Consider the following 27,092-nt stretch of genomic DNA (forward strand, 5'->3'; position numbering starts at 1 on the left):
CCTGTTCCCTGCTTGTTCCTCTCCTAATGACTGGATAGCGCAGATGAGCCCCAAGAAAGAGAAGCCAAATTACTCTGCTTTTCCTCAGGGCCCTCTTGATGCTGTACCACGCTTGGCTTACACAAAAGTTTGCATCATCCGATCTCTCACGCAAAGGATCCTGGAATTCAGTGAGATGAAGGAGTCATTCCACGGACGGTTCCCCTGCAAACCAGCCTTACGCGCTTGTGTCTCCCACAGGAAATGCCAGAGCTGGGAAGCAGATGTGCACATCAGATATTACTAACGAGTCAAACAGGAATCAACAAGACCCGCTGTCTGAGATGGCGGCTGTCAACACTATGGACTGTAACACACTTTTTGCAGAGCAAGCTATTCTGCTTGCTATTCCTTATCGTCTCACCTGCCTCAAAAAAGGAATTAGCAAAGATCTGAATGGAGGAAACCCCAAAGTATTAGTTATAGATCTCCTCAGGCATACAGTTCTGCAGAACAGCAACGTGCAATACAAAACATCAGTGTTAAAATGTCTTTAACTCCCCAGAGGCGTCTGAGCTGGTAGCGCAGTCAGGGCAGGACACAAGCGCTTCCCTCCAGGAAGACAAGGACTGGGAGCGGCACTTTGGCCCCTGTGAACTGCAGCTTGTCACCGCGCCAAGGCGAGAGGCCACCCGCTCCTTCTACCTCCAGCCATGGTTGTGTTTGGTGTTTCTCCACCTCGGCTTTATCTTTTGGAGAGGATGCTGCTGCAACAGCATCTTGTGACACCCCTCTGAAGTGCGGGGAGCATCTCCATGTGCTGGGCTTTGCCACCTGTATGCAGTAACTCAGGCTTGTGTAATTATTCATATCTGCCGCGCTGGTGAGCGCTGTGGACAGGCTCCGTGGGCCCCTGCTGTGCTCCTGCGGAGCTTTCAGGAGGGGAAACACTGCGTGCGGGAAGCCAAAGGCCGCTTGCTGCCGAGGGAGGAAAAAAAATCACGTCTTCAAAGAGCACAAGTGGGTTCTCGCCGCCGCCTCCTCCCGCTCCCAGCTCGGCCCCGGCGCCACCGACCCCGCTCCGTGCGCGTCCCCGCCGCGGCGACGGGACCGGGGGCAGCGCGGGCCACGGAATGGGCGCGGCCGGCAGGGGGCGCCGCGGCGCGCCTCAGATCCCGCCCCATCGTGACGCAACTCCCTCCGCCGCTTCTCATTGGTCAGTCACCGCCTCGCCCTAGCGGCTCGTTCCCTCCGGCCGTCGCTCATTGGCGGGCGGCGGAAGGACCGCCCACTCGTGGGCGGGGAGTGGCACCGCCCCCTCCCGCTGCCCGGCGGCTCGGTGGAGCGGCGCGGCCGGGCGTGCGGCGGGGCCATGGCGAGCGCGGCGCGGGGGCTGGGCCGGCGGCTGCTGCTCCCGCTGCTCTGCGCGCTGCTGCTGGGCCCGGCCCGCGCCGCGCACATCAAGAAGGCGGAGGCGGCAGCGGCGGCGCCCGGCGAGGCGCTGCGGTACCTGCACTCGCCCGAGCTGGGCGAGGCGCTGCGGGCGCTGGCGGCCGCGGCCCCCCCGGGCCTGGCGCGGCTGTTCAGCATCGGCGAGTCGGTGGAGGGGCGGCCCCTGTGGGTGCTGCGCCTGACGGCGGGACAGGAGCCCGAGCGGCCCGGCGAGGAGCCCGGCGGCGCGGCCCTGCCCGGCCGGCCGCAGGTGAAGCTGGTGGGGAACATGCACGGGGACGAGCCGCTGGCGCGGCCGCTGCTGCTCCGCCTGGCGCAGGAGCTGGTGCGGGGCTGGGCCGGCGGCGAGGAGCGCATCGGCCGCCTGCTCAACACCACCGACCTCTACCTGCTGCCCAGCCTCAACCCCGACGGCTTCGAGCGCGCCCGCGAGGGCGACTGCGGCGGCGGCGGCGGCGCGGAGGGCGGCCGGGAGAACAGCCGCGGCCGCGACCTCAACCGCAGCTTCCCCGACCAGTTCGAGGCAGCCGAGCCCGACCTGGAGCCCGTGCCCGAGGTGCGAGCCCTCATCGCCTGGATGCGCCGCAACAAGTGAGTGCGGCCCGGCCCGGCCCGGCCTCTGCCCGCTTCCCCCCTGCCCGGCACGATCAGCCCCGTGCTCTGGGGAAGGGGAGACCCGCGGCTCTGCTCGCTGGGAGCTTCGCCCTGTTCCCAGCCTTTCCTGGTGCTTCCCAGCAGGGCTGGGAGGGGGAAAGCCATTTCCCCCCTTGCTTCTCCCCAGCCTGCCTCCTGTGCTGAGTTGGCCCTTTATCACAGCCAGGGACAGCCCTGCACCCAGTGACTGGGCTGTGACACGGGTGCTGGCCAGTGTGTGCGGAAGAGCGGTTCAGTAGCCGTAGTTTGCTGGGCACTTGCCAGGGAGCCACGCTAGCCCCACTGGGCACAACCTGTGCCCTGCATGCACCCTGACCTCGGTGGCCTTCTGTGTGTCTCCCTTCTCTAGGAGCCCGCGGCTGGAAACTTCTGCTCATCCACTTCATCTTGAGCGTGTCTGTGGGTCTTGCTCTTGGGGCTGATAATGCTTTCACCATGAGCTGTGGGATGCTTAAAATATTTGGGGTTAAGTGTATAGTTGGTCTGTGTACAAACACATTAACAGAGACTTGTCTTGTACAGGGCTTCCCCCATCTTTGCGTTTCATGGAAAGTTCCCTGGATTTAGCAATAATGGTCTGTGCAGCAGCGTTTCCAAATCCAGGCTCTGCTCCTGTGTCACTTTTCCCCTTCTGTCCTGTTGAAGCATGCAGGACCGGGCCTTCAGCTCTCACCATCCAAGGGCAGAATGGTGGAAGCCGCTGTGACCAGAGCGGGGCAGCCCGGGATGGGAGACGGTGTCTGTGGAGCAACACACCGAACTGTGGCCCTTCTCCCAAACTGGGGATAGAGAGAGAAACGCAGAGGGGATGGCTGGTGGCCACAGTGCACTGTGGGGCTGTTGGTTGGATCCAACCGTCACACGCAACATTCGGATTTGTCTAATGTTTGTTCAGTTTCAGGGAACAAAATTTGCTTGGACAAACTATTAAAACTTGGTGGATGCTGGTGGCTGTAGGGATTATTGCTTTAGAGGAATTTCCTGAACTGCACCAGTCACTGCTTGTCCCAAGAATAGTTTAGGACAACTCTGATGCAGCGGTTTGCACCAAAATCCCTCCAGACTTGGTTCAGCTCAAAATTGGTTACTAGGGGAACGCTTGCGCGTTCTTAATATCATTTTGAAAATTCCTTTTGCAAGTGTTTGAGGTGGGATTTGCATGTGAGCCGGGGTGAAACGGGAAGAACGTGGTGCTTTGTGCATGCCTCTGCCTGGCAGCACCAGTTAATGCTGGTACAATTGTTAGACTAACATAACCACTGTTAGAAAAATGGATGGGTAAACACAACTGTTTGATTAAAAAAAGAGATAGCGGGTGTAATGCAATTTGTGTGTGCTATTTTAAGCAAGGCAAAAGTATTGGTCACGTTACCTCTGCTCGGAAACTAAATCCTGTTTGACTGAAGGAGGAGAGCAATTTTTCCTCTCAATGCTGTATTTGATGAAAAGAGGAAGAGCAGAGACAATTACCTTTGGAATTCATTGAAATGCTTATGCTGCCTGTGATCAAATTGAAGTGTGATATAGGGCATGCCGTGCTGTATTTTCTGACTTGGGCTTTTTAACTGCTCTGTCCCACATCCAGATTTTATTTTTGCAAGTCAGTTCTGTTGTACATACCAAGCGTTGCTCAGAGCTTGACGAAGAGCCGTGTACATCACTTTATGCACAGGACACTGCTTGTCTGTCATCACATTTGAGGACTTTATCTTAGTCTGCAGCATGAAACTTGCTGCATCACCATTAATGCCAGATGTCAGTTTGGGGAGAGAATAAACCCATCCTGAGAGTTGGTTTATTGCAAAAATCTGCTGACTTCCCACTGTGCTCCCCCTTGGACGCTGTTCAGACCCACTGACAGCCCTGCTCACTGTGTCGGAGGCTGGTATTTATACGAGGGGATGTGTCTCCCAGGACAGCGTGTCTTTTTGTCCAGCAGTAGCCTACTTGGTGTCGGACAAGTGTGTATCTGTTAAGTATCCTTGGTGTAGTTGCAGCTCTGCAGGCTGATGGAGCAGGGTCTGATTGTGTCCTCTTCCAAAACCGCGTTACTGCTGGGCAGCTTGTTCAGTGCACACGTTTTGCTTCGTTGATCCAAATAGAGTTTGGAGGCTGCTCAGAACACATTTTGGGTGGGAAGGCAGCAGAATAACTGGTTGGGTGGCTGTAGCTGACTTCCTGTTGCAATTGTTCCAATATGACTCTATTTTCCCCTTTTCTTCTCCTTCCCAACCTCAGGTTTCTGCTCTCTGGCAATCTGCATGGTGGCTCGGTAGTTGCAAGCTATCCCTATGATGACTCTCCCACACATAAGCCCACAGGAGTCTACAGTAAATCAGCTGATGACGAAGTGTTCAAATATTTGGCCAAAGCTTACGCATCACATCACCCCATCATGAGAACTGGCAAACCCAATTGCCCTGGCGAGGAGGGAGAGACCTTCCAAGATGGTATCACAAATGGGGCCCAGTGGTATGATGTAGAAGGTAAGTTGTGGTGGCGAATTGCTCTAACAGAGTGTCTGACACAAATAGTTTCTTGTTCCCACTGGGAACTTGACATCCAAACCCGTGGTGATTATCACAGAGGAAAGGACGGTGGGTGAAGTGATATTTTTAGCTTTGAATGTGTTCTAGCAGCTTCAAATGAAGGCAAGCGGCATCACAGGCACACCAGTAAGTGCTTGATGAATCACAGCTTGGGAGATGTTTGTAGGGAAGAGATCACAGCGAACTGGAGGGCTCTTCCTCACCTTGTTAGATGCTGGAGAGTTACCCTGTGTGTGGGAGGCTTCATTTGCCAGATGAATTGTTATTGGCTCTCCAGACAGTTATTAAATTTTGATACAGGAAATAGGAAACTATTGGTAAAGGTATTAAACCAATCCTAAGATTCTGTGAGGTTTTTTAACCTCCAAACTTGTAAATTTGTAACTGATAATAGAACAGACTGCTGTGAAAGTGTGTGAGATGATTTAAATGCATGGTCTGAGCTAACTTAGCTGCCCTTGCTGGGGAAGCTGGCCGCTCTGCTGTTAGACCTGTGCAGATGGCAACAACCAGCACGGCCCGTTCTCATCCGCCAGTGCAGCGGGATCTAGAAGGGATCCAAAATTCAGTCTGCTGGGGCTTCTAGTAGAGCTCCCGTTCCCTTTATCAGGCAGCTGCTTTGGAGGTGATCTAAATATAAGCAAATTACCGCCCGGTGCCCCCACTCTGCTTGTGTGAAGGTGGCTGGCTTGGCTCAGCCATGCAGTGGGCTGCTCTGTGTGCGTTGGTTTTGCTGAAAATGGGATTTAAATGACAGTGTATGTGATGAGGTGCTCCTGTGGAAAAGACACTGTGGGCTGGCGGGAAGAGAAATCTTGGCCGTGTCATTAGAAGTTACGCCATCACCGTGCCCCCCCAGCGGATGTTGTACAACCGCGGCCTCGCCAGACCGCGCAGAAACTTCTGCGGTGAGGACACAACCAAAACCTTGCATAAATGGTGCGGAGAAGTTGCAGTGGTTTGCTCTGCTTTCCGTCGTGCTAGGGCTGAGGGATGATGTGCTGAGCAAGCGGTGCCATCGAATGTTGTTTATCTTTGAGAGCTTACTACTTAACAAATTCTAATAACAAGGCGTCTTTCCAAAACAAAGGCTTCAGGTCTGCCTCCTGTCTTAACCCTGCATCCACCTTGCTTGGGAAGGAGGGAGAGGGATCCATTATTGGACCTGAACACATCGCTTCGGTGCTGGAGGAGGAAGTCTCGATTTCAGCGGTGGCTGAATCATTCCCCAGGATTTCACTGGTCAAATAAGATGCCGTGTTCAAACAAGATGTGGTTTTTATCTCTTTCTTTAGCAGCTGTGTCCTTCCCTCCGCCCTGCCGAGCACACCAGCCCTGGTGTTTGCTGGCTCAAGGTTCACTCTGCTGCTGAGAAAAGTCCAGCGGGAGAAAAGTTTGTGTAGTCTGGTGAATTTGTTTGTGAGGGAACAGGATATCCTGGATGATCTGCACTACCGTGTTCTGGTGGCAGTTGTTACCGGCAAACATGTCAGTCGGGAGGTTTGTCAGCTGCAGCTCTAAGGTTTTGTGGCCTCTTAAAGGGGTGGGATGAGTGTGCTCTGAGGGGAAGGTGGTTCCAGAGCTTTGGACCTGTGTTCCCCTGCCCGCAGGGAGATGCATTTTTTTCTGCAGCATTAACTTCTTCATCCTCCTGCGAAGACGTGAGACCTGGCTAGTGGCCGTTGGGGTCACCTCTGCCTTGCCAGTGAGCAGAGCAGAGGTTTCACCTACTTTCCTTTCACAGGAAACAGCGAGGTGTGAACTGAAAACCAGTTCGCTCGGTCCTGCCATCGCTGTGGTTTATATTATGTGCAATAGCCTCCAGCTTCTGTGACAAGCCACAATCTCGGGCTCAGCACTGAGGGCTGTAGGTGATTCGGAGGCAGGTTCATAGGGAGTGCGCACTGACACCGGCTCTCAGAATGGAACGTTGCTGAGGCTGGCACACCTGTGTGTTTCTCCCCAAAGTGGTAATTTATATCTTATTGCTGTTGAAGACGCACACGTGGAGGGCGATGGCAGCCCTTGGAGCACCTCCAGCGCTGAGGAGTTCACATAAAGCGTTACCCGCGGGAAGGGCACAGGTGAACTAACAGATGTCATTGAGGCCAGTGCGCGTGTATGTTGATATTATGTGAAGTTACCGTGTCCCGTTGAGGTTTTAGGTGTTAACACTAGTTTTTAGTAGCAGATGAAGAGCAGGCGAAGGGGAGTCAATTGTATTCTACGTGTGACAGAAGCAGCAAAACCATCAGGATGGCTGTATTGAGTCATCTGGATCGCTCAGCTCTGTGCCGAGGTCTGCTGAGGTTTGTTCTCGGACCGGGAGACCTTCCCCAGTGATTGCAGAATTTAAATGTGTGGTAAAATGAGGCTGGGGAAACCCCAGTACCCTGCGGGAGCTCCGGGGCTGCGCTCTAGAGAGAACCAGGGCACACGGTTCTGTGAACGGTGCGGGGCATGTGCTTGTGACCTGTTGATCAGGTTGTGCCAGGAGAGAGTGTGAAGGCTCCATGTGAAGTACAGCCAGGAAAAACAAAGAAATGAGAACATAATGTCTCAACAGGTGGAAATTTTCCTGCCACATTTTATCATGTGAAATCAAACATGCTGGAAAGCAAACCGCCTCATTGTCCTGGAGTTACCAGTTCAGGTTTATGCTGGTGCCAGACCCCATTAGCTTTGATTTGAGTTTGCAAACAAACTCTTACGTGTGTCAAACCGAGGTGGCAAGTACAAACCACTGGAGTAATTGTTAAGGTCAAGTGTGCACAGGGGAAGATGGATCTCCGCCAGACGGCTGAATTTGGCTTCTGCATTCCAGCTGCTATAGATAAGCACGTCTGTGACAAGGATGCTTTTTAGAGGCTATCTCTGGTGTGCATGCTCTTACTCTTCCTTCCTTTTTAACCTCTTGGGGTTTTAACTACCAAGTGGCTGGTTCAGATCAAGAAAATACATGCAAGTCTGGGCTGCTGTATGGTCCAGGCGATGCCTGGAAAGCGGTACAGACACTGTTTAAGTCTTACCTGTGGGAAGGACACGCTTGCTTTTGTTTTGTAGAGACAAATTTGGAAGTTGAATTCAACATAATGTACAATAGGGTATGTTGTGGGCAGCCTTGGAAAGTCTTGTTGTTATTTGCAATCCCTTACTAAAAGTTCTCTTCCTTACTGGTTTGACTGTGATGTCCAAGTGTTAGAGGTGTTTCTGGTGTCTATCAGAAGGTGCTTCTCAGGTTGAAAGTGGATTTATGTTACGTGTGTGCTTACTAGGGTGTTTTAACTGTAGTTAGTGACCACACTGAGCTGCCAAACAGCTTTCAGTGGCATCAGACTCAGAGCAGTTAAAATGAGTGCTGAGAGCAGCGGGTGCTCATGGCATCGCTGTGGTGGCTTCTGTTTCCTGGGCATGGCAGCAGGAGGTTGCGCAGTGCGTGCTCTGGTACAAGTTTTCAGCTCTGTCTTTCTGGGATATGCACAGTTAGCTGCCCTTTTGTGTTTGTGTTTGCGTGAAATTCCGGTTGCAGATTTTTCTGTCTTCTTGAGAACAGTATTGGCTTGATGGTTTGAGGGTCTGATGCTTCTTTTCACGCTTAATGTGAACTGCTGGGCAGTACAGTGGTGGTGCAGCTGCTGGGGCCACCCTGCCCTCCTCTTATCGCCCCGGGAAGGCTGCAGGGCTGTGTGCTGCAGCTCCGGGAGCTGGAGCATGAAACCTCACCTCCTCTGAGTTTTATTGAGTGCAGATTAATGGACCAAAACATTCTCTGGCTGCTGCTGGTGCTCACCCTGGTCTCATGCTACAAGACAATCGGTTCTGTCCACAGAATAAGCCACTTGTGCCACGTATTTAATCACGTCTCTAGCTTGCTTTGTGCTGTCTGCTCCCTCTGCACAGCAGACAGGACCGTTTCTCTGCTTTAACTTAGCTGCAGGTCTCTTATCTCCTAATGTCTGCTCCAGTGAGAGCTGGAATTGAAAAGGTTTCTGCATAATGCAGTTTGAAAGTATTCCTGGCTGGCCTGAAAGGCCTCTCTTGGCGTGTGCTCTATTTATGGTATCTGGATCCCCAGGCTTGACTCTGGAGAGCTGCCGTGGAGCCTGGCAGGGAGCAGCAGGAGGCTCGTCCGCATGAAACTCTGCAGCACTTGTGCTGCAAGAGCTCCGGGATCCTTGCCCGAAGTGCAGTCCCGACGCTCAAGGGGTGGGATGGAGCAAGACGGAGATTGTTCTGAGCATTTTTGTGACCTACTGTAAGCCAGGGACTGACTTGCTGTGGCTGTACGCTGCTCACTTTTGCATTGCTTTCCTCACTGGTAAAATAGGTGTGATGCTTCGTTGGAAGAATGAAGCTTTAACAGTGTGGGCTAAAAGACACCCTGTGATTAAAAAATGCTGGAATAAATCCTGCAAGTTATCCCAGATATTACCCAAACAGACAGGTAGAGTAGAAGCACTGTAGTCTCACAGTCCTCTGCCTTGGGTGTGCTTTATCTGCTCTGCTCCTGGAAGGTATTGCTCTGCTAAGGGTTCGCTGCCTATAAGTCTCTCTTTACACCTCCAGATCTTCTGCACAGCCAGGAGAGGCTGTGCAGATGGTATATGGAAAAATACGTAATTCCATACGCTGTAAAAATAACTGTCCTGCTCTGCAGTGGGGCCGTGTGAAGGCCAAATATGTGCAGCGGAAACAATCCAAATTTTCAATCATGCAATGGACTACTTTCTCAAAGAGACAGTTTTACCAAAATTGATGTAGCAAGCCCTGATTTAGTCTGTTGCTGCTCTATTATGGGTGAGCATCTGTCCTAAATTTCCTTGAGTGGCAGATGAAGCACTAAATATGCTTCATAATGGCTCCGGTTTACGTATGGATGTTTTCAAATGCATTAGCGTCCTGCTATGAACAGATGGTTATAGGCTGGCAAATTGTTTCACTCTGCCTGGTGTTTGCTGGTGAGAGAGCAGCCCGCTGTGGGTTATTTTTCTGAGCCTGGTAACAGGAGCTGAATAAAACCGAGTATCAGATTTGCAGGCCTTGTTCCTCTAACCTCGTGAACAGAGTTGGAGAGTTTTAAAGCCCTCAAACGCTTTTTGGCTCCTTGTGCTGGACAGAAAAGTCTCTTTCCTGTTTTGATCGCAGCCTGTGCACAAGCTGCAGTGCTCTTTCTGGTGGCAAGTGACGTTTGATTCGTTACAACAAAAGCCTCATGTTCCCTTGGCAGGAGGCTCCCAGAAGAATTGAGAGGAACTGGGACATCTTTGATGTGGTACCGTCTCGCACACATTCCCAGGGGTCTGTTCTAAATCCTGCGTTATGCTGTCAGTCCATCTCCGCGTTACCCCGGTGTGGTGGGGCTACCAAATTCAGAGCAGCGGTCCCAGGATGGTGAATGCTCACAGCCACCACATTGATTAGAGACTCCTCTGCTTGTTGAAGTGCTGCTGATAGCTTTTCCTGGCCGTGCATTAACACAGCCACTGCAAATGCCAGGGAGCGCATTTGCGTCATGGGGCTGCCGAGCCAGTTTGGCTTCCTGAGCTCGTCCAGGAGGGACCGCTGTGCCCAGTGTCTGGGTGACACTGGTGGCAGTTGTTCAGTCTCTAGGCCGGGTGGTCTCAGGTGCTGCTGTGCAGGTTGGGAAGTGGTGGCCAAGGCCGTGGCACACCCGTCTGTCCAGGTTGTAACTGAATAAAGTTGTGTAACCCAAAAGATACCATCAGTATGCATATAACTTACTGTGGTACATTTTCCATACTGACACAACGGCCTGATTTGCTGCCGGTGTTGGGAACGATCCTCTCATGTGGCCGTGACATCTGGCTACAGTCATGTGGTGGGATTTGTCAGGGTGACTCCCAAACCTGTTTCGCAGACTTGTGGTGGTTTTGGAATGACCTTTTTACTATTGAAGACTCCCATGAATGTTTAGAGGGCTGAACGTTTGGATTCTTCAGCAGCGTGCTGGAGTCTGGGCTCCAGATCCTGAGTGTTGATACCTGCAGAGCTCACATCCTGCTGGTACATTATTCATTCCTGTTTGAGAAGCAGGTTTGCTTGCTGAGGGTTGGACGTAAACTTCAGCAAATGGGGTCAGGACACTTGCTGGAACAAGGTGACATTTTTGTTCCATAGTAGTGCCTGTGGTTTCTCTGAAGAGCAAGAATGGCAAGATGAGCTTAATGCTGGGAAACAACTCTGCGCTCGTGTTTTCTGGTGCTCATGGAGGGTTGGTTGGTTTAATGCTAAGCTAGCAAGCTGTCCCCAGGTGCTGCAATATCCTTAAATTAATTGAGACTCCTGCCTTAAAGAGGAAATGTGGGACTTGGCTGCAGGGCTCAGAGAAAAGAGCAAGTTTCCCAGGTGGATAAATCTGTGTCCTGTTCTCCTGTGGGACGTGGCTGCGATGGGGTCACAGAGTCCTCAGCGGTGAGGGAGATGTCACTGCCCTCCCCGATCTGAGGAGAGTTTCCCGAAGGTGACTTGCTCTCTGCACACTGTCACCATCTCAGATCTTGCCAGACTTTCTGCTCTAAAGTAAATTGAGACTTTCAGATAAGGAGTTGGAGGAAAGGAGAAGCCTGAGGAAGCAGAGAATGGGAAGCATCGGTCTTGAGTTTTGGTGAGTTGTTTTTGGGAGAACAGCTGTGTGGTCCTTGAAACTTTCGACATGCAGATTCGAGCTGCCACCTCCCAGCTTGATAGTCTGGTGTGTTCTTTTGTGTCTGAGGCTTGAAGCTCATTTTGGGTAGATTAATGTCTCTTGCAGAAAAAGCCTCACAAATCTAAAGGTGGCTTGGAGTGCGTAGCAAAAGGACTTGGCAGCAGTAACGTTCAAACTCCAGTCTGCCTGCCCTGGCCCCCAGGATTTGTAGCGTCTGGAAAATGTCTTCACAGCGAAATGAACCCTTATGGATTTCCAAGTGCTGTGCTGCCGAGTTCAGCTGGCAGAGCAGTGAGACAAAGGGACTGTCATCTCTGAGCTGCCTGTGGCTGATTTGAACGACCCAGCGTGCTGGTTACTGGGAGAAACAGAGCTCGGTTTCCCCCAGCGCATGCGCTCACCGCGATCTGATCTGACTTTTCTCCTCAGGTTGTTCACTCAGGAGCTAGGACAGCGTCGTGGTGAGATGCTGGGGAGGGCTGAAGGACAGGGAAGAATGTGGATCCCATAGTGGGATGTCGGTGCGTTGCTCTTGGGACATGTCTCTGCCTTGCTTTCTCAGGGGGGATGCAGGATTACAACTACGTGTGGGCCAACTGCTTTGAGATCACGTTGGAGCTATCCTGCTGCAAATATCCACCAACCTCCGAGCTTCAGCAGGAGTGGGAGAACAACCGGGAGTCCCTCCTCACTTTCATCGAGAAGGTAGTTTGGGCTGTGACGGGGTGCGGGGGCAGCGGCTGTAAAACCCTGGTGTCCATGGTGGGCTGAGAGCACCGCGTTCAGCTGCTCCTGTGGCTTTGTTTGCTGCGTGCGGTGGCACAACTGCTGCCGTTGCCGTGCAGAGGTCTGTGGCTACAAAGCTGCTGTGCATCTCTGTGGTTCTGCCACAGTTCCCACATCCTCCACGACGGCGGAACTCCGCTCAGAGGGGCCTCATGGGGTGCAGTGTTAAACAGAGAGACCGATCAGTGTGCTTCTCACTGAGTGATGCAGCATACCTGTGTGTCCTCCATGCTGTGAACCTCCAGTGATGTTCAAAAGCATCAACATTGCTGAGACCTTGGCTTGCAGAGTCATCTGCCAGGCTGTCTCCCATGTGTGAGTTGAGTAGGTGACAGTGTCTTCAGCCAGTCTCTTGCATTGTTTTCCTCAGGTCCACATTGGTGTGAAAGGCTTTGTGAGGGATGCAGTCACTGGAGATGGCCTGGAGAACGCGACCATTGTTGTTGCCGGTATTGCTCATAACATCACAGCAGGGAAATTTGGGGATTACCACCGACTGCTTGTGCCTGGGACCTACAACGTGACTGCAGTTGTAACGGGGTAATGTCTCTGGGGCAGCCTGTGTCCGTGCTGCCAGCCGCTCATGTTCCTTCACTTGATTTCTTTCCCCAAACCATCTTGTGTATTTAAGGGGCTTGTCTGGAAGCTGCAGCAGTAAAGGACTCCAGCTTAGAGCTGCAGCTGTGTTTGTTCACCCCGTGCCCTGCTGCAGCAGGGTGCTGGTGGATACACAGCATTTCTGTCACCTTTGATTGCTTGTATCAACCTACATCTTCTTGGTCAAAGGAAGGAAGTGGAGTAGGGTCACCCCAGTCAGAGTTTGTGTTGTCTCAAGTCTGGGTGTGAACGTGGAGTTTTCCCCTAGGCCAGCCCTGTGATACACTGTGGCCTCTTCTCCTGTAAGCAGGAGCTTTTGCCTCTGTGACAGAGCAAGGACAGCAGCACGGTTGGGTCTATGGGCACTGGGATGAGTCCAGTCAACTTGTTCACGTGTGCATCTCTCACATAGTCATTGATATCCCAGTACGTTTGGGCTGGGAGGGGTAGGGTGGAGTGGTGGAGGGGCTGCCGGGAGTTTCGGTGTCTGTTCTGCAGAGCCTCCTCGCTATAATGACTTGTTTTTTTTCACAGTTACACACCAGTGACTAAAGAGAACATCGAGGTGAAGGAGGGAGCTGCAACAGAAATGGATTTCTTCTTGCAGCCAGTTGTCATGCCACTAGGCCTTAACGTCACGCAGTTCACAGCAACACCTGCTCCTGTCTCTGCCGTCACCCCCACCCCTGTGCCTGCAGAGGCCCCAAGCCCAACCTCTCTCCATCAACCCGTCCAACCTGTGGACTTCCGCCACCATCACTTCTCAGACATGGAGATCTTTCTGCGGCGATACGCCAGCGAGTACCCCAACATAACCCGGCTCTACTCTGTGGGCAAGTCGGTGGAGCTACGTGAGCTCTATGTCATGGAGATCTCCGACAACCCTGGCAACCATGAACCAGGTGATGTGGGAAATGCTGCCTGAGAGAGCAATGCTCAGGATGCTGAGATGTCTCCAAGCCTTAATGAAGAGTTTATAATTGTCTCTCTGGTGTGGCCATGTGTCTGCAGGTGAGCCAGAGTTCAAGTACATCGGTAACATGCATGGGAATGAAGTTGTGGGGCGAGAGCTTCTCCTGAACCTCATTGAGTACCTCTGCAAGAACTTTGGTACAGACCCTGAGGTGACCGACCTGGTCCAGAGCACACGGATCCACATCATGCCGTCCATGAACCCCGATGGCTATGAGAAGTCCCAGGAAGGTATTACTGTCTGTGCTGAAACATCTGTGGGGTTTCTAGCTCTGAGAACAAGCCTTTGAGTTCAGGGCACCTCTCTGAAAAATCTGGAAGCTTTGCTGGAGCAGAGTCGCTCTTGACACACGGAGGCTGGGAAAAGGTTTGGTGTGTGCTATGGCATGAGTGGGCAGACCCCGTGTTGCATGGTGCAGGCAGCCAACTGATGCCTGAAGCTCTTGAAAAGAGCTGTGGTACTTCAGCAGTGCTATATGCTGCCCCTGTTTGGGTCCCCTTATGGTTTGTGGCTATCCAAAGGCTTATTTTAAAAAAAGACATTCCTTTGACACAGCTCATACTTGCTGTGCTTTGGTCCATGCTCTTAATAACATGTGATGTGGGAGCCAGGCTGTCTGCAGAGCGCTTGTCCAAGGATAATATAGACTTTTATCATGATGTTGAAATTGGCAAAAACATCCTTCAGGGAAGTCCTTAAAACCGCGTGGCTCTTGCAGATTGGCAGAGCAGAGTCTGTCCGGAACGATTTTCTGGAAGCAGAGCTCCTGCTTGGGTTTAACAAAGAACTTGTCCGTCTGGTTTGCGAAGGGGAGCTCTGAGGTTTCTGCGGTCGTGACATCCGGCTGCTGGGATTGTTCACGGTTCTCTGCCTTTCTGCTAGTTGTGGTCTGACTGGCACTGAGAACCTGTGCAAACAGCCACTGAAAGGGCCCTTGGACGTCTCTGGGCACAGAGCAGTGTGGGTGTCCCCTGTAGGAAGCCAGCGCTGTTGTGCTTTCTGCTCTCTTCCATTAATTGATAGTTGTAAGCTCTATAGTTCGGTGCGGGGGCTTCATCCTCCTAAGTGGGAACTCGCACAGGACTCAAGCTCGAACTTGTGTTTAATTTTCAGGAGACAGAGGAGGTACCGTTGGCAGAAACAACAGCAACAACTACGACCTGAATCGGAACTTCCCAGATCAGTTCTTCCATGTGGTAGACCCTCCACAGCCAGAAACTCTTGCTGTCATGACCTGGTTAAAGACGTACCCGTTTGTGCTCTCCGCCAACCTGCACGGAGGTACGGCAGCCAGACCGAGCTCCTTCCTTTGCACTGAGGTTTGAGGGGTGGGAGTTTGCGGGACCATCTCCACGGTGTTCCAGACGTGAACTGAGGAGCTCTCACAGAGCTCTCTGCCCTCGGCGTTGCTGCGAAATGGCCAGGTTCCTGCAACAGGGGTAAAGCCATTTCCAAAGGGCACAATGAGTAAACCAAACCTTTTGTTTGTGCTGCTGGAAGACTGATCAGAAGCTGGAAACAAAAGTTGAAAAACGTGTCCCCAAGCTCATTTGTAGGGTGTGTAAGAGGTTTCTGGGAGGATCACAACCGCTTCTCTGAAGGGAGCACATGCGTTGGGGAGTAGTTGGCTTTTGTTGCCTGTTGGGAGATGGGAATGAATTGTCTCAGCAGCTGGGTCTGGGAATGTGTGCAGTGTTGTGGCTGCTGGAGTCTTTGTAGTATTTATAAAATGAAGGGAATTAGACATAATCCTGAGGGTTCCCCGCTTCAAACTGCATGGCGGAACTATGGAATTTGCTGTAATTTAATTATCTTTTTGGAGTGATCTAAATTAAGTCTCTGTATTACAGCTCATTCCCTAGACAGTTTGTCTGCTGGCTGGTAGCTGTGGTAACTTGCAGGTGGTTGCTTTGTGCACGTTTAATTTTGTAGAAGTGCTGTGTGTGGGTACGAGGGAGCTGGCAGGTCTCCAGCAGCGCTGGTGTCTGGGCTTCCAGGGTGATATTAGTACAACTTGCCTATGGAAAGCATCAGGAAGCCAGAGATGTTATAATCTGTCAGAGCTTGCAATAAACTCCAGGAGGCTGAAAAACTACAGCAGTTGGGCCAAGGGCACTATGCATGTTCTAGGAAATTGCTCCCCTTGCTTTCTCTCCTCTGTGAAAGCGATTACAAGGTCGTGCTCATCCCTCCTCTTTGTAAGAGCCAAACCTTTGATGTGTGGTGGCTTGGGTTCACCTTCCCAACTGGGTGGGGCCTTATCTCTTCCTGTGCTTTTGCTGTCTCTTCTAGCCACTGGGCATAATGCTTTGTTTAATGCCAAGTCTTGAGAAAGACAACACTTGGCACTCTTGGGAGAAGAAGAAAAACTTCCCCTATTAGGCTGAGAGATCACTTGCAAAGCATGTACAAGTCAAAGCTTGTTTCCCCTGCAGGTTCTCTGGTGGTTAATTACCCCTTTGATGATGATGAACAAGGAGTAGCCGTATACAGTAGATCCCCAGATGATGATGTGTTTCAGCAGCTGGCACTTTCCTACTCCAAGGTAAAGCTGTAACGGGAAAACGGGCACATCCTGCTGGGTTCACTCCTGATGGCGTCGGGACCCTCCCGAGCGGCTGGTAGAGGAGAACACAGGTGCTGTGTGCCCACATGAACCTCTGTGTTTGGTAACCCCAAACGTGTGATTAATGTTAGAACAAAAGTGCCAGTGGCTGTCGAGTGCAGAGACTCAGCTTCGCGTGTTGCATCTTGTTTTTTAGGAAAACAGAAAGATGTATCAGGGAAGCCCTTGTAAGGATATATACCCCACTGAGTACTTCCCCCACGGCATCACTAATGGGGCTCACTGGTACAATGTTCCAGGTAAAGTAGACCTTAAATCTTTTGCGCTGTTTGTTCTCCAAGTTAATGCATGTGCAACTTAAAGAATTTAGTCTGATCAGTCACAAACTCTGCATTGGTCAGCCCAGGTTACTGCAGCTTAGGTTTCTTTTATAACCCCTGAAATAATGCACCCAGATAAAGTTATTCCTGAGGGAAGGAATTTATAAGGTAGTTTTTCTGGCTATTAGCAAAATGGTTTCCTGAAATTTTACAGCAGTATACTGGCATGGAAGGTATTTACAAGAAGGATGGTTATTTGTCTGCTATTTTGGCATCCCTTTGAAGAGTGAGTCTTGCCCTGTGTAAAAGCCTCCTCGCTTCAGCTATAAAATGCATACTGTAGTTTGTACTTAATCTTTCTAAATCTGATCTATACTTTTTGTTTTTAAGCTGTAGTACAATTGCCTTCAGGAGACCTTGTCATAATGTTTCTTACATTCCTGTTGTAGGTGGGATGCAAGACTGGAATTACTTACATACAAACTGCTTTGAAGTAACCATTGAGTTGGGCTGCGTGAAATATCCAAAAGCTGAGGACCTGCCAAAGTACTGGGAGCAGAACCGCCGCTCTCTCCTCCAATTCATGAAGCAGGTGAGACACTTTGACCCCAAAATATTGTGCGAGCTGCCCCTGGGGTTTGTGTTAGATGCACCAGATGAACAGGTTAATCTGTGTGCTGAAGCAAGTGCTGCTTCCTGGCCACACTTGGTACCTGCTCCACGGAAACCATCCCCATTGGAACATGTCTCAACTCCCCTCCTCCTCAACACACCAAAAATCTGTGACTCAGTGATCCTTGTGGGTCCCTTCCAACTCAGGACGTTCTATGATTCTATGCAAACAGCAGCCAAGTGATGCAGGTGTGGGCTTTTCATTTCCCACTACCTTGGTTTTCCCTTGCCTGGGTGGCCTTTTTGCGCTGTCCCCATCTGAGTGGGGGCTGGTGGTTGCGCTGCGCATCTGGGCCATGCAAACAAAGGTGTGGAGCAGAGAGCGCTGTGGTGGCACCCTGAGCCACACAATTGCTCATTGTACTCAGCAGGTGCTCTTTGTCCACGCCAGCTGCTGCTGAGTCTAACCTTGAAGCCTTTTGGAACGTATTGCTCCTCTGGGAATGCTGAATGTCCTGGGCTGGTGGGATGTGGGTGTCAGTGACCCCACAGCGATGCGTGGGGTGGGAGGATGAGCACGGGCTGGCGCTCAGCGGGGCTCTGGCTCTGTGCTCAGGTTCACCACGGTGTCCGGGGATTTGTGCTGGACGCCACAGATGGAAGAGGCATTCTCAACGCCACCATCAGCGTTGCCGAGATTGACCACCCAGTGACCACGTACAAAGATGGAGACTTCTGGCGCCTCTTGGTCCAGGGGACGTACAAAATCACAGCATCTGCCCGAGGGTGAGCGAGCCACGGCACAAGGAGCTAACAGCTGCACGAGTGACTTCCCAGTCAGGAGTGGTCCCATCGCCTCTGCCTGCAGCAGATGCAGGTGTAGGTGGTGCTCTTGCCCTCTGGTCTGGGCAGAGGCAGCAATGTGATGCTACCCTGATGTCCAAGACAGCTCACCAGGTGCTGGGGTACAATCCAAATCTCCTCTTGTTTGGAGGTGGGGAAGGAGTTGATAACTTAGTGTCTTTAGGGGAAATTCTCTTGCAGGCAGCTGTGCGCAGAAATGACCTCATCACTTCAACCACTGCCAAAACATTTGGGTTAAAGCAGCCTCACGTGTTGTCCTGCCAGTCTGCCATGTAACCCTGCAACACCTGAGCCAAAAGCAGCTCAGCACCGTGTTGGGCCCTGAGCTGCTCCCAGCCCTTCTACCATTCCCATGTCCCTTTTAAATGTTCCTGCTCTTTGTTTTTATGCTTTGTGCTTTTGAGGGAACAGTAGCAGTCCCACACAAGTGTCTAGTCAGGAAGGGGGGGTGGCTTGTTGTGTGAGGTCTTGAACCCCTGACGTCTCCTTGTGCCTTCTCTTCCCTGTGTAGGTATGATCCAGTCACTAAGACGGTGGAAGTTGGCAGCAAAGGTGGGGTGCAAGTCAACTTCACTCTTTCACGGACAGACATCAAAGTGCAGGAGGGGAAGACACCAGTCTTGAACACACCAGACACCAACGACCCCAACGAGAAGGAGTTTGAGACCCTAATCAAAGACCTGTCTGCTGAGAGCGGCCTGGAGCACCTCCTGCTCACCTCCTCGGGGGATGTCCCTCCTTACCGATATCGCTCCTACAAGGACCTCTCCGAATTCCTCCGAGCTCTCTATCTGAACTACCCCCTCATCACCAATCTCACCAGGTGAAAACTCAAAGCAGCAGAGCTCAGCTCCTCCCCGAGCAGCAGCCTGTGGTGGGGAGGCAGTGAAATAAGGAGCAGTCAACATAGAGCAGAGATGGGGAGTGTGTTCCTCCCTTTCCCTGTGGACCCGAGTTTGGTGGAGCCCCATGTACAAGGGCATGGTGACGGAGCAGGCACTCGCAGATCCATCCGTGTGCTTTTTCCTGAGACGTCATTTTACTGGCTTAAAGCTGGGGTGCCATTGGTTCCCCAGGGCAGCCTGACACTGACATTGATGTCCCAGGTTTCTGCAAATACCTCTTGTTCCATACTGTTTCCTCCCTTTTCCAGGTCCTTTCTGACATCCACTCTGCTAAAGAGTCCCCAGCAAAAGTGATCAGATTTTACTTGCACATCTCAAATGGCCTTTTTTGATTGTCTGCCTTCAGATTTTAATTCAATAGTGGGAGACACATTTGCATTAGCTTGACCTAAGCCAAGGTCTCTGCCCCCTGTGCAGGAGACCAGCTGTCTGCAGTCCTCTGCTTTCCTTTGTGACCAGTAGCGCTTATCCTCTGTCAGCTTTAGAAAGCACAAATCTCTTTGTCCCAGGACCTCATTTGCTTGTTGTTACCAGGCACAACATGCTCATGTGCTGTCCCTGCTGGTGCCAAGACTGCTTTTCTGATCTGTAGCCTCTATTGTCCCTCCAGTTGCATCAGCCTCGATTGTGTTCCCTGCTTCGCTTGCGTTCAGTTTGCTAACTTAACGATGCGACTGTAGCAACAACTTCTGCGTTACTGGAAACAGGCCTGCTTTTGTCCCCTAAACTGAGTGCTTTGTAAATTAATTTGATGTCCAGATGTACCTGGCTCTGAAGGAAAACAAAACAACAAACAACAAAACCAAAACAAACCACCAACCAGCAAAAAAACACCAACCAAATTAAAAAAAACCCATCGGAAGCACAGAGGCATTTAGCAGTTCCATATTTATGGTGATGTTGTAGGCTATATAGAGATATACGAAGCATTGGGCAACCTGTACATTTGAGCTAGATAGATTCTTACACAGATGCTTGTGTTCAAACTGATGTTCTTAGTGGATGTGGTTCAGTGCCGCTGCAGGTATCTCGTGATGAGGTTGTGTTCTGTGTGCAATGTGTGTTTGTAGCCTCATGGAGGCAGGCAGCGTTTCCTTTGTACGCTGTGATTTCTCCGCGAGGCTGGGCTGGGGATGCTGCTCTGTTCCCGAGCTAATGCTGTGGTTTCTCATCTCTTGGCAGTTTGGGTCAGAGCGTCGAGTTCCGTCAGATCTGGTCCCTTGAAATCTCCAACAAACCAAACCAGTCCGAGCCTGAGGAGCCAAAGATCCGCTTTGTTGCCGGTATTCATGGAAACGCTCCCGTTGGTACAGAGCTGCTCCTGGCACTGGCAGAATTTCTTTGCATGAACTACAAGAAGAACCCTGCTGTTACAAAGGTGAGAAGCCAATGCGAGGAAACATCTTGGAGCCCTCCAGTTATATCTTGAGAAGTCAGTGCTCACTGGGAGAGGCTTGTTTTGTTAACAGTGCCTTGTGTGTTGCGGTGATCACACACATAATAGGGAGGTGTTGTGAAATCCACGGGCTGGTGGGAACCTCTGGCTGCTGATACCAATATAAGCAGCAGCTCCTAGGGTGAGATCCAGGCAAATGAGATGTACAGAAAACAAACCCTACTAATTGCACTTTATGTACTGTTTCTACTCCTTTTCTGCAGCTGATTGACCGAACTCGGATCGTGATTGTGCCTTCCCTGAATCCAGACGGACGTGAGGTAGCACAGGAGAGAGGCTGCACATCGAAGATAGGCCAGACTAACGCTCACGGCAGAGATCTCGACACAGACTTCCCAAGTAAAGCAAACTAAAGCAAAGTGGTGTGTAGTGTCCCTGTAGAAATGCTGCTGTGGAACTCTCCTGTGAGCTGCTCTAGGGTTGGGTGTAGTTGTTTGGTTACGGCTCTACCAATAAAGGGAGCAGCAGTCCTGTCCTGGAGCCCAGGCAGCACAGCTGCTGGGAAGCTTCCAAAGGTTGGATCTAACTTACAGATGGTAATTTGCCGTCTCTTTATTTGCAAGTAAAAGACAAAGCAGCATTCTTTAGGAATAGTCCAGAGGTCAGACAAGGCCTAATGTATTTTTCCTGATAACTGATTTATTTCAACCCCCCATTTCTGAAAAATGCCTTCTGTTCATTCTCCCCAGAAACAGTCTCCTTTTTTTAATGCTTTTCTGGTTTCCATGTAAGTGCTTGCTGTATCCATAGCACGGTATCAGTGCTGTGCTCACCCTTCTTGCGCACAGTGTCCTCTCTGGCCAGGTTTGGCTGAGATCATCCCAAGTACTTTCTTAAGAAAATGTCGGATCAGTGCCATTGAGAGAGCAAACACACACAAAGTACCCCCTGCATCACAAACATAAGTAGCTTGGGGAAACAATGATGTGTCACGTTTGTTTAGTTTAGCAGATGAATTCACCCCATGGGTGGTGTGGACTAGGTGATGTCAAGTGCATCTGCTGAGATCTAACAAGTACCTTTCAATACATGCAGCAGACTTAATTTCAGACATGAACAAAGAGTGTACTTCTCCTGTACGTAAACAAGAATGTACTTCCCTTTTCTACTTGTTGTTCTATTTACAGGCAATTACTCCCGGTACTCGGGGGCACGAGAGCCTGAGACCAAAGCCATCATAGAGAACTTGATATTGAAGCAGGATTTCAGCCTCTCCGTTGCACTAGATGGAGGATCCCTGCTTGTCACTTATCCGTATGACAAGCCAGAGCAGACAGGTATGACCGACTCCTCCAGGGCCCTGCACACACCATTACCTCAGGCTGTCTCTGCAGAAGTTCATTTGACCACATGGTATAAGAGTTTCTTGCACTGGTGGTGTTCTGTAGCGTCCTTTTGTGTTCAGCCCTTTGTATGTGGAGTTGACAGTCTATAAATAAAGCTATAAAACCTCACAGGATTCAGCCACAGATCAGAACACTTAACCATTTCTGTCCCTGCAACAGTATTTCAACCTTTCCTCTGCCAAAGCCGGTCTAAGTCTGCTTTTGATACCACCCCTCAGTGTCAGAGGAAACAATGTGTGTCACTGTTTGATATGAAGTTAGAATGGGAATCTGCCTCCACAGTGAACAACAGTTACAATCTCAGAGTCTCACGTTTCTCTTTATAGCGGAGAACAAAGAAACACTGAAGCATTTGGCATCTCTGTACGCAAACAACCATCCGCTGATGCATTTGGGCCAGCCAGGCTGTCCAAATAAGTCAGGTATGTTTGATTGAATCCTTTAGCCCCTGTGAGCTTGTGCTGGGCTCTGCTAGAGCAGCTCTGTCTGACAGCTCTGTTCTTGCTCTCACAGATGAGACTATTCCTGGTGGTGTGATCCAGGGCTCTGAATGGCACAGTCACTTGGGAAGTATGAAGGTACAAAGCTTTCCATCTCTACTAAACAAGCGTTAAAAAGCATATTTGTTCTGATGTCTGGATGGCACTTCCCCACCTCCAGCTGCACTTTGCAAAACTTTTTAAATACCACTTATTTTGTTGTAACTATGGTTTCGGGGTTTTTTTGCAGGACTTCAGCGTTACGTTTGGTCATTGTCCTGAGATCACTGTTTATACCAGCTGCTGTTACTTCCCGAGCGCGGGGCAGCTTCCCAGCCTGTGGGCAGACCACAGGAAATCCCTCCTCAGCATGCTGGTGGAGGTGAGCGCCCTCCGTGGGTCCGTGGGAGGAGATCCTGGCAAGGAGTGAAGGTGGTGGGGAGGGGGAGAGGAAGAGAGCGGTACAGAGAGTCTTTGTGTTTTTATTGGTGCTCTGTAATTACAGATGGTCAAAATTTAGGCTGCAGGAGGAATGGCTTGAACAAAGGCAGCAAGTGACCAGGAAATGTGTTGACATGAGAGTTAAACATCTGCTCTGTTTTGGCTCTTTGGTGGGCTGAGCAGTCCTTGCAGTATTGTGTGCTTTTATTTATTATGAGGGTGAGGGATGGAGCATGGGCTGTGTTCTGAGGGGAGGATTACATCCTGTTTTGTTACATATGTGCTTGGATCTGAACGTGAAGTGTTTGAAATACTTTATTTCAGGTTCATAAAGGAGTCCATGGGTTTGTCCAAGACAAGAGTGGCAAGGCAATTTCTAAAGCTACCATTGTGCTTAATGACCGTTTGAGGGTCTACACTAAAGAAGGCGGCTATTTCCATGTGCTGTTGGCTCCAGGTTTGCATAGCATCAATGCCATAGCCGACGGGTACCAGCAGAAGCAGGTCAAGGTATATGAATGTCTGAACTGGGGATCTTCACCCCTTTCCTTGTCATATAAAAGCATCTCCTGTTTGGGCTCTGCCTTGTTGTCTGTGTTTAGCTGCCGATTATGTGCTCAGAGAAGCTGTTTTCTGCCACTATATTAATATAATGGATGGAGAAGAATTTCCCAGGATGGCAGGGTTGTTTCAGGCAGTAGCTTTTCTTTCCATTGCGCTTGTCTTGGTGGTCCTGCCCTGCTCAGCAAGTACCTCTCTTGTCTGGACACTTAACAGAGGTCGAAGCTTTGAGACAACCTGAGCTCTCATGTCTTTCTGCAGGTCTTGGTACGTCATGATGCGCCCAGCTCTGTATTCATTGTATTTGACACGGAAAACAGGATATTTGGGCTGCCGAGGGAGCTGGTTGTAACTGTTGCAGGTAAGGTGACACTTGGAGCTTTGCTTTCTGCACTGGTTCACACTGACAATCACCCTTCTCTTCACCAAACTGGAAAAGTAGTCTGAGGTCTTCAGAGGGAAAGCAAGAGATGGTTGAACACGTGATTGGCCTTGCAAACTGGTCCAACAACCCTTGGATGTGGTGATGCTGGGCTGGCAGGTGGGAGGGAGGAAGCAGAGAGTGTTGCAGGGGTCTGAAGGTTCCAGAATGGATGTTGAGATGCCTGCAGTGGGGAGAGCCTGTTTGTGCGTAGAGCTGGGACCTGGGAGATCCTGCTTCTTCCCCAAGGTTTCTTTTGAGTGGTGTGGCACCAGTTAAGCATTAAGACTTCTATTTTTTTTTGCGTTCAGATGGCTGTTCCTGGAGAGGGTAGAGTTTATACCCAGTAGTCTGCAGAGGAGCTCAGTGGTGCTTTCAGAGGCTGTGAGCATAGAAAATAAAGCCAGTGCAGCGCTGCTCTGGGAGCAGCTCTCTTGTATGGTGTGTTTTCTGTGGCCTAGGAGGAGGGAGCAGGGTCACAGTGAAGTGAGGAAAGTGGTTGTGACTGTAGAAGGGAAGTGGGATGGTGGCAAGCCCAAGTCTCTGGGTTTTGGGAACATGGCATTAACTGTAATGTCTTCTTTCTGGTAGGTGCAAGTATGTCTGCTCTGGTCCTCACCGCCTGTATCATCTGGTGTGTCTGCTCAATTAAGTCCAACAGACACAAGGACGGTTTCCACCGCCTCCGGCAGCACCACGACGATTATGAGGACGAAATCCGCATGATGTCCACCAGCTCAAAGAAATCCCTCCTGAGCCATGAATTCCAGGATGAAACGGACACTGAGGAGGAAACATTGTACTCCAGCAAACACTGACACCTCCAGGCAGGACAGGAGGTTCCCATGGACCAGACCCAGTGGTGGGGGGCGATCCCTGTGGTTCAGTTCTGAAACATTAGCTTGTCCTCCAGAGGTGTGGGTGGCAGCTCCCGACTTCCCTCTACTGTTTGCTGTTCCTGTTGATATGCAAATCAGTGGGAGTTGGAGGCTGTGTTTGGGCTAAGGACAGGGCTTGTTACAATTTTGGGTCAAGATCTGGAGGTTCACATGACATTGTTTGAAAGGCAACCTAACAGGGTGACCAGCAGAGTTCCTTGCACTTCCCCAACATCTCAACGCAGTGAGCAGATGGTGGGGAAGTGCCCCAAGACCTGCATGGGGTCGTAGTTACAACACTCCAAAGCAGCTTCTCTACCTGTTTTGATTTTGTGTTTTCTACTCTGTGCTTGGGGGAAGACAGATCCTTCACTTGACTCCACGTTCTGCAGAGCAGCCCTCGGATAAAGACTGTACTTGGTTCTCAGCTGCTCCCTTGGAGCTTTTCCCCACCATGAGATGCTGTGACCTGCTCTGATCTGCAGTGGTTGTGGAGCACATCTGATATGTTGCTAGTTCCAGGCAGTGACTTGGTGTCCTGAAAGCTGGGGGAGATGACATCCATTCTTGATGTAAGCTGGAGAGAGGAGCGAAGTCAGAGCTTCAGCAAACTCTGACAAAGTTCAGTTGCTTGCTGTTCCTGACTTCTGGGGAAGAAACAAACTTTATCCCCATCACCACGAGTTGCTTCTCGTTTGTGTAGTAGACCTGGTGTTTGGGGTCTCATGTTAGTGTTAAAACAGCAGAGTGTCTGGAAGAGCAACCAAAGTTTCTCAGCAAATGGATAGACTGGTTGTGGTGGATACTATAGAAAAGCAACCAGTTACTGACTCCACCTGATCAAATTTCCTCTAGTCCACCACTATTCAGGAGGAAACAGTGAAATCTGACCACTACTTTGTATTTGAGCATTATTGGAGCTGCAGGGAGAGGTCATAGGAGTATCCATGGCCCAACTTCAGTCTTAAATTTTGAAGAAAAGCTGCACCATTTGCCACTGTCCACCTCATACCATTTAGTGATCAGAGCACTTTGGAAACACCCCTCTCGTCAAGCTCTGGTGATGGTGGGCATCAAATCAGCCTGCTGGCTTGGCTCTGTTCTGCTACTGCAGCATCCCTGAAGTCTGTAGCAAGAGCTCCACCTGCTTGTGTGTCTGCGGTTGTGTCTGCTGCTGCAGCGGCCGGGGCAAGGCGTGAGGAAAGGCTGAACCGCTGTGCTGAAAGAGGAGGGAAAAGCAGCCAAATTCTGTTTCATAGCACTTGGCAGGAAGGTGGAAAGAGGAGCCACAGCGTGCGTCCCCAAGCCACAGTAGTTTGTGGGTGTCCAGAAGGGAAGAATGGCTGAAACGTTTGATTTCTAAAGCCTTTATATGCATCTCTGGCATTCCTGTGTGCTCTGGGCAAAGGCTGGGGTTAGAATAGGCACTTATTTTCTTGCTGCTCATTTTTAATTCTTGCCCCACTGACCTGGAGCCTGGTGCAGCAATGTCTTGGGCATCTCGTTTGCCCTGAGCTGATCTGTTCTCCAGCAGCCCTGGGAGATGCACAAGTGAAACGTGCGTGTGGTGTCTCTGGGGAGTGTTTGCAGCCAAACGTCTGGCGGGGTCTGTGCTGCAGGGCTCTGACCTGGTCTCCTCTGGGGGAAGAGTGGAGCAGGTTCCCCATTGACAGCTCTTGGGCCATGGCACCCGGGGCAGGAGCTGTTCCTCACCTCTGCATGGGGTAGATGCCATTCCCAAACATCCCTGTGGCCCTGCTGCTGTGCTCATCATCTCAGCTGAATTCGTGCAGCTATTTGGAGGGACAAAGATAACCCTTACACACTGGAACACCATACTCCCTCTTCCACGGGAAATTATATTGCAAGAAACGTAAGATCTGGCTGGGGAGTTGTGCTGAGAACAGGGAGATGAGGCTGAGCATTCCCTGTGCCCTGATCTCTGAACTTTTCCTGCTTCTGAGGGCTCTAACAAGACACACATCTGGGGTTTTATATTAAAGTTGAGTTTGCAAACAGCCCTTGGGGCTCTGGGCTTCATTTGCGCTGGCAGCAGGTAATGGACCGAGCTGGCCTTGCTTTGTCCCACTAGCAATAGGTCTCGTTAGGAATTGGCCATTTCCCTCTGCGAGAGCGTTTTGCAATTAGTGTGGAGTAGCTGCCTCTTTTTAAGGTGAGTGGATTTGAGATGTTTTGCAAGCGTGTGAGACTTTTCTACGCAGCAGGACCTGCTGGGGTGTCCGGCTCTCGCTCCATTAGCGCCGGGGCCGTTTGTCGCCGGTGTCGGGAAGGCAGGAGCAGCCTCCCCTTGTCCTTTGTCTGTCCATCCGTCCATCCGCAGGCGCTCCTGTCCCGGTTCTGTCAAGGAGCCGGTCCCCTGCGGGTGCTCGTTCCCGCAGCGTTTCGGTCTGTGCACTGTGCCTTCAAATGTACATTTTTAAAAGGGACTTGAATCTCCTGGCAGCAGGACGGGGCGGCGGGAGGCTCTGCCCTCAGCCGGGCTCTGTTTTTTACCTGTATACCGAGATCCAATAATCTGTATAAAACTATTTTGATGTCCACCTGGCGTGTCTCGTCCTTCCTACT

General features: G+C 50.9%; 1 protein-coding gene across 1 annotated transcript; it reads left to right on the forward strand.

Annotated features, from left to right (window-relative positions):
• Nucleotides 1–1,314: 1,314 nt before the first annotated feature.
• CPD (carboxypeptidase D) lies at nt 1,315–27,067 on the forward strand. The gene is made up of 21 exons (XM_082068861.1): nt 1,315–2,022; nt 4,324–4,571; nt 11,864–12,006; nt 12,458–12,627; nt 13,219–13,586; nt 13,696–13,887; nt 14,771–14,938; nt 16,093–16,202; nt 16,420–16,522; nt 16,993–17,135; nt 17,772–17,941; nt 18,531–18,842; nt 20,107–20,302; nt 20,584–20,719; nt 21,508–21,657; nt 22,053–22,148; nt 22,240–22,304; nt 22,456–22,587; nt 22,971–23,156; nt 23,469–23,568; nt 24,220–27,067. Exons 1-21 carry the CDS (start codon nt 1,352–1,354, stop codon nt 24,444–24,446), a joined length of 4,086 nt encoding a protein of 1,361 aa, XP_081924987.1. The 5' UTR covers nt 1,315–1,351; the 3' UTR covers nt 24,447–27,067.
• The last annotated feature ends 25 nt before the right edge of the window (nt 27,068–27,092 follow it).

Source organism: Streptopelia decaocto, assembly GCF_964273445.1.
Source record: "Streptopelia decaocto genome assembly, chromosome: 18".
In the NCBI taxonomy this organism is placed as follows: domain Eukaryota; kingdom Metazoa; phylum Chordata; class Aves; order Columbiformes; family Columbidae; genus Streptopelia; species Streptopelia decaocto.

Coding starts and splice junctions, on each gene's coding strand:
- CPD (XM_082068861.1), top strand. CDS start 1,352: ATGGCGAGCGCGGCGCGGGGGCTGGGCCGGCGGCTGCTGCTCCCGCTG. Junction 4,572..11,863: donor CCAGTGGTATGATGTAGAAG/GTAAGTTGTGGT, acceptor TTGCTTTCTCAG/GGGGGATGCAGGATTACAAC. Junction 12,628..13,218: donor GTGACTGCAGTTGTAACGGG/GTAATGTCTCTG, acceptor TTTTTTTCACAG/TTACACACCAGTGACTAAAG.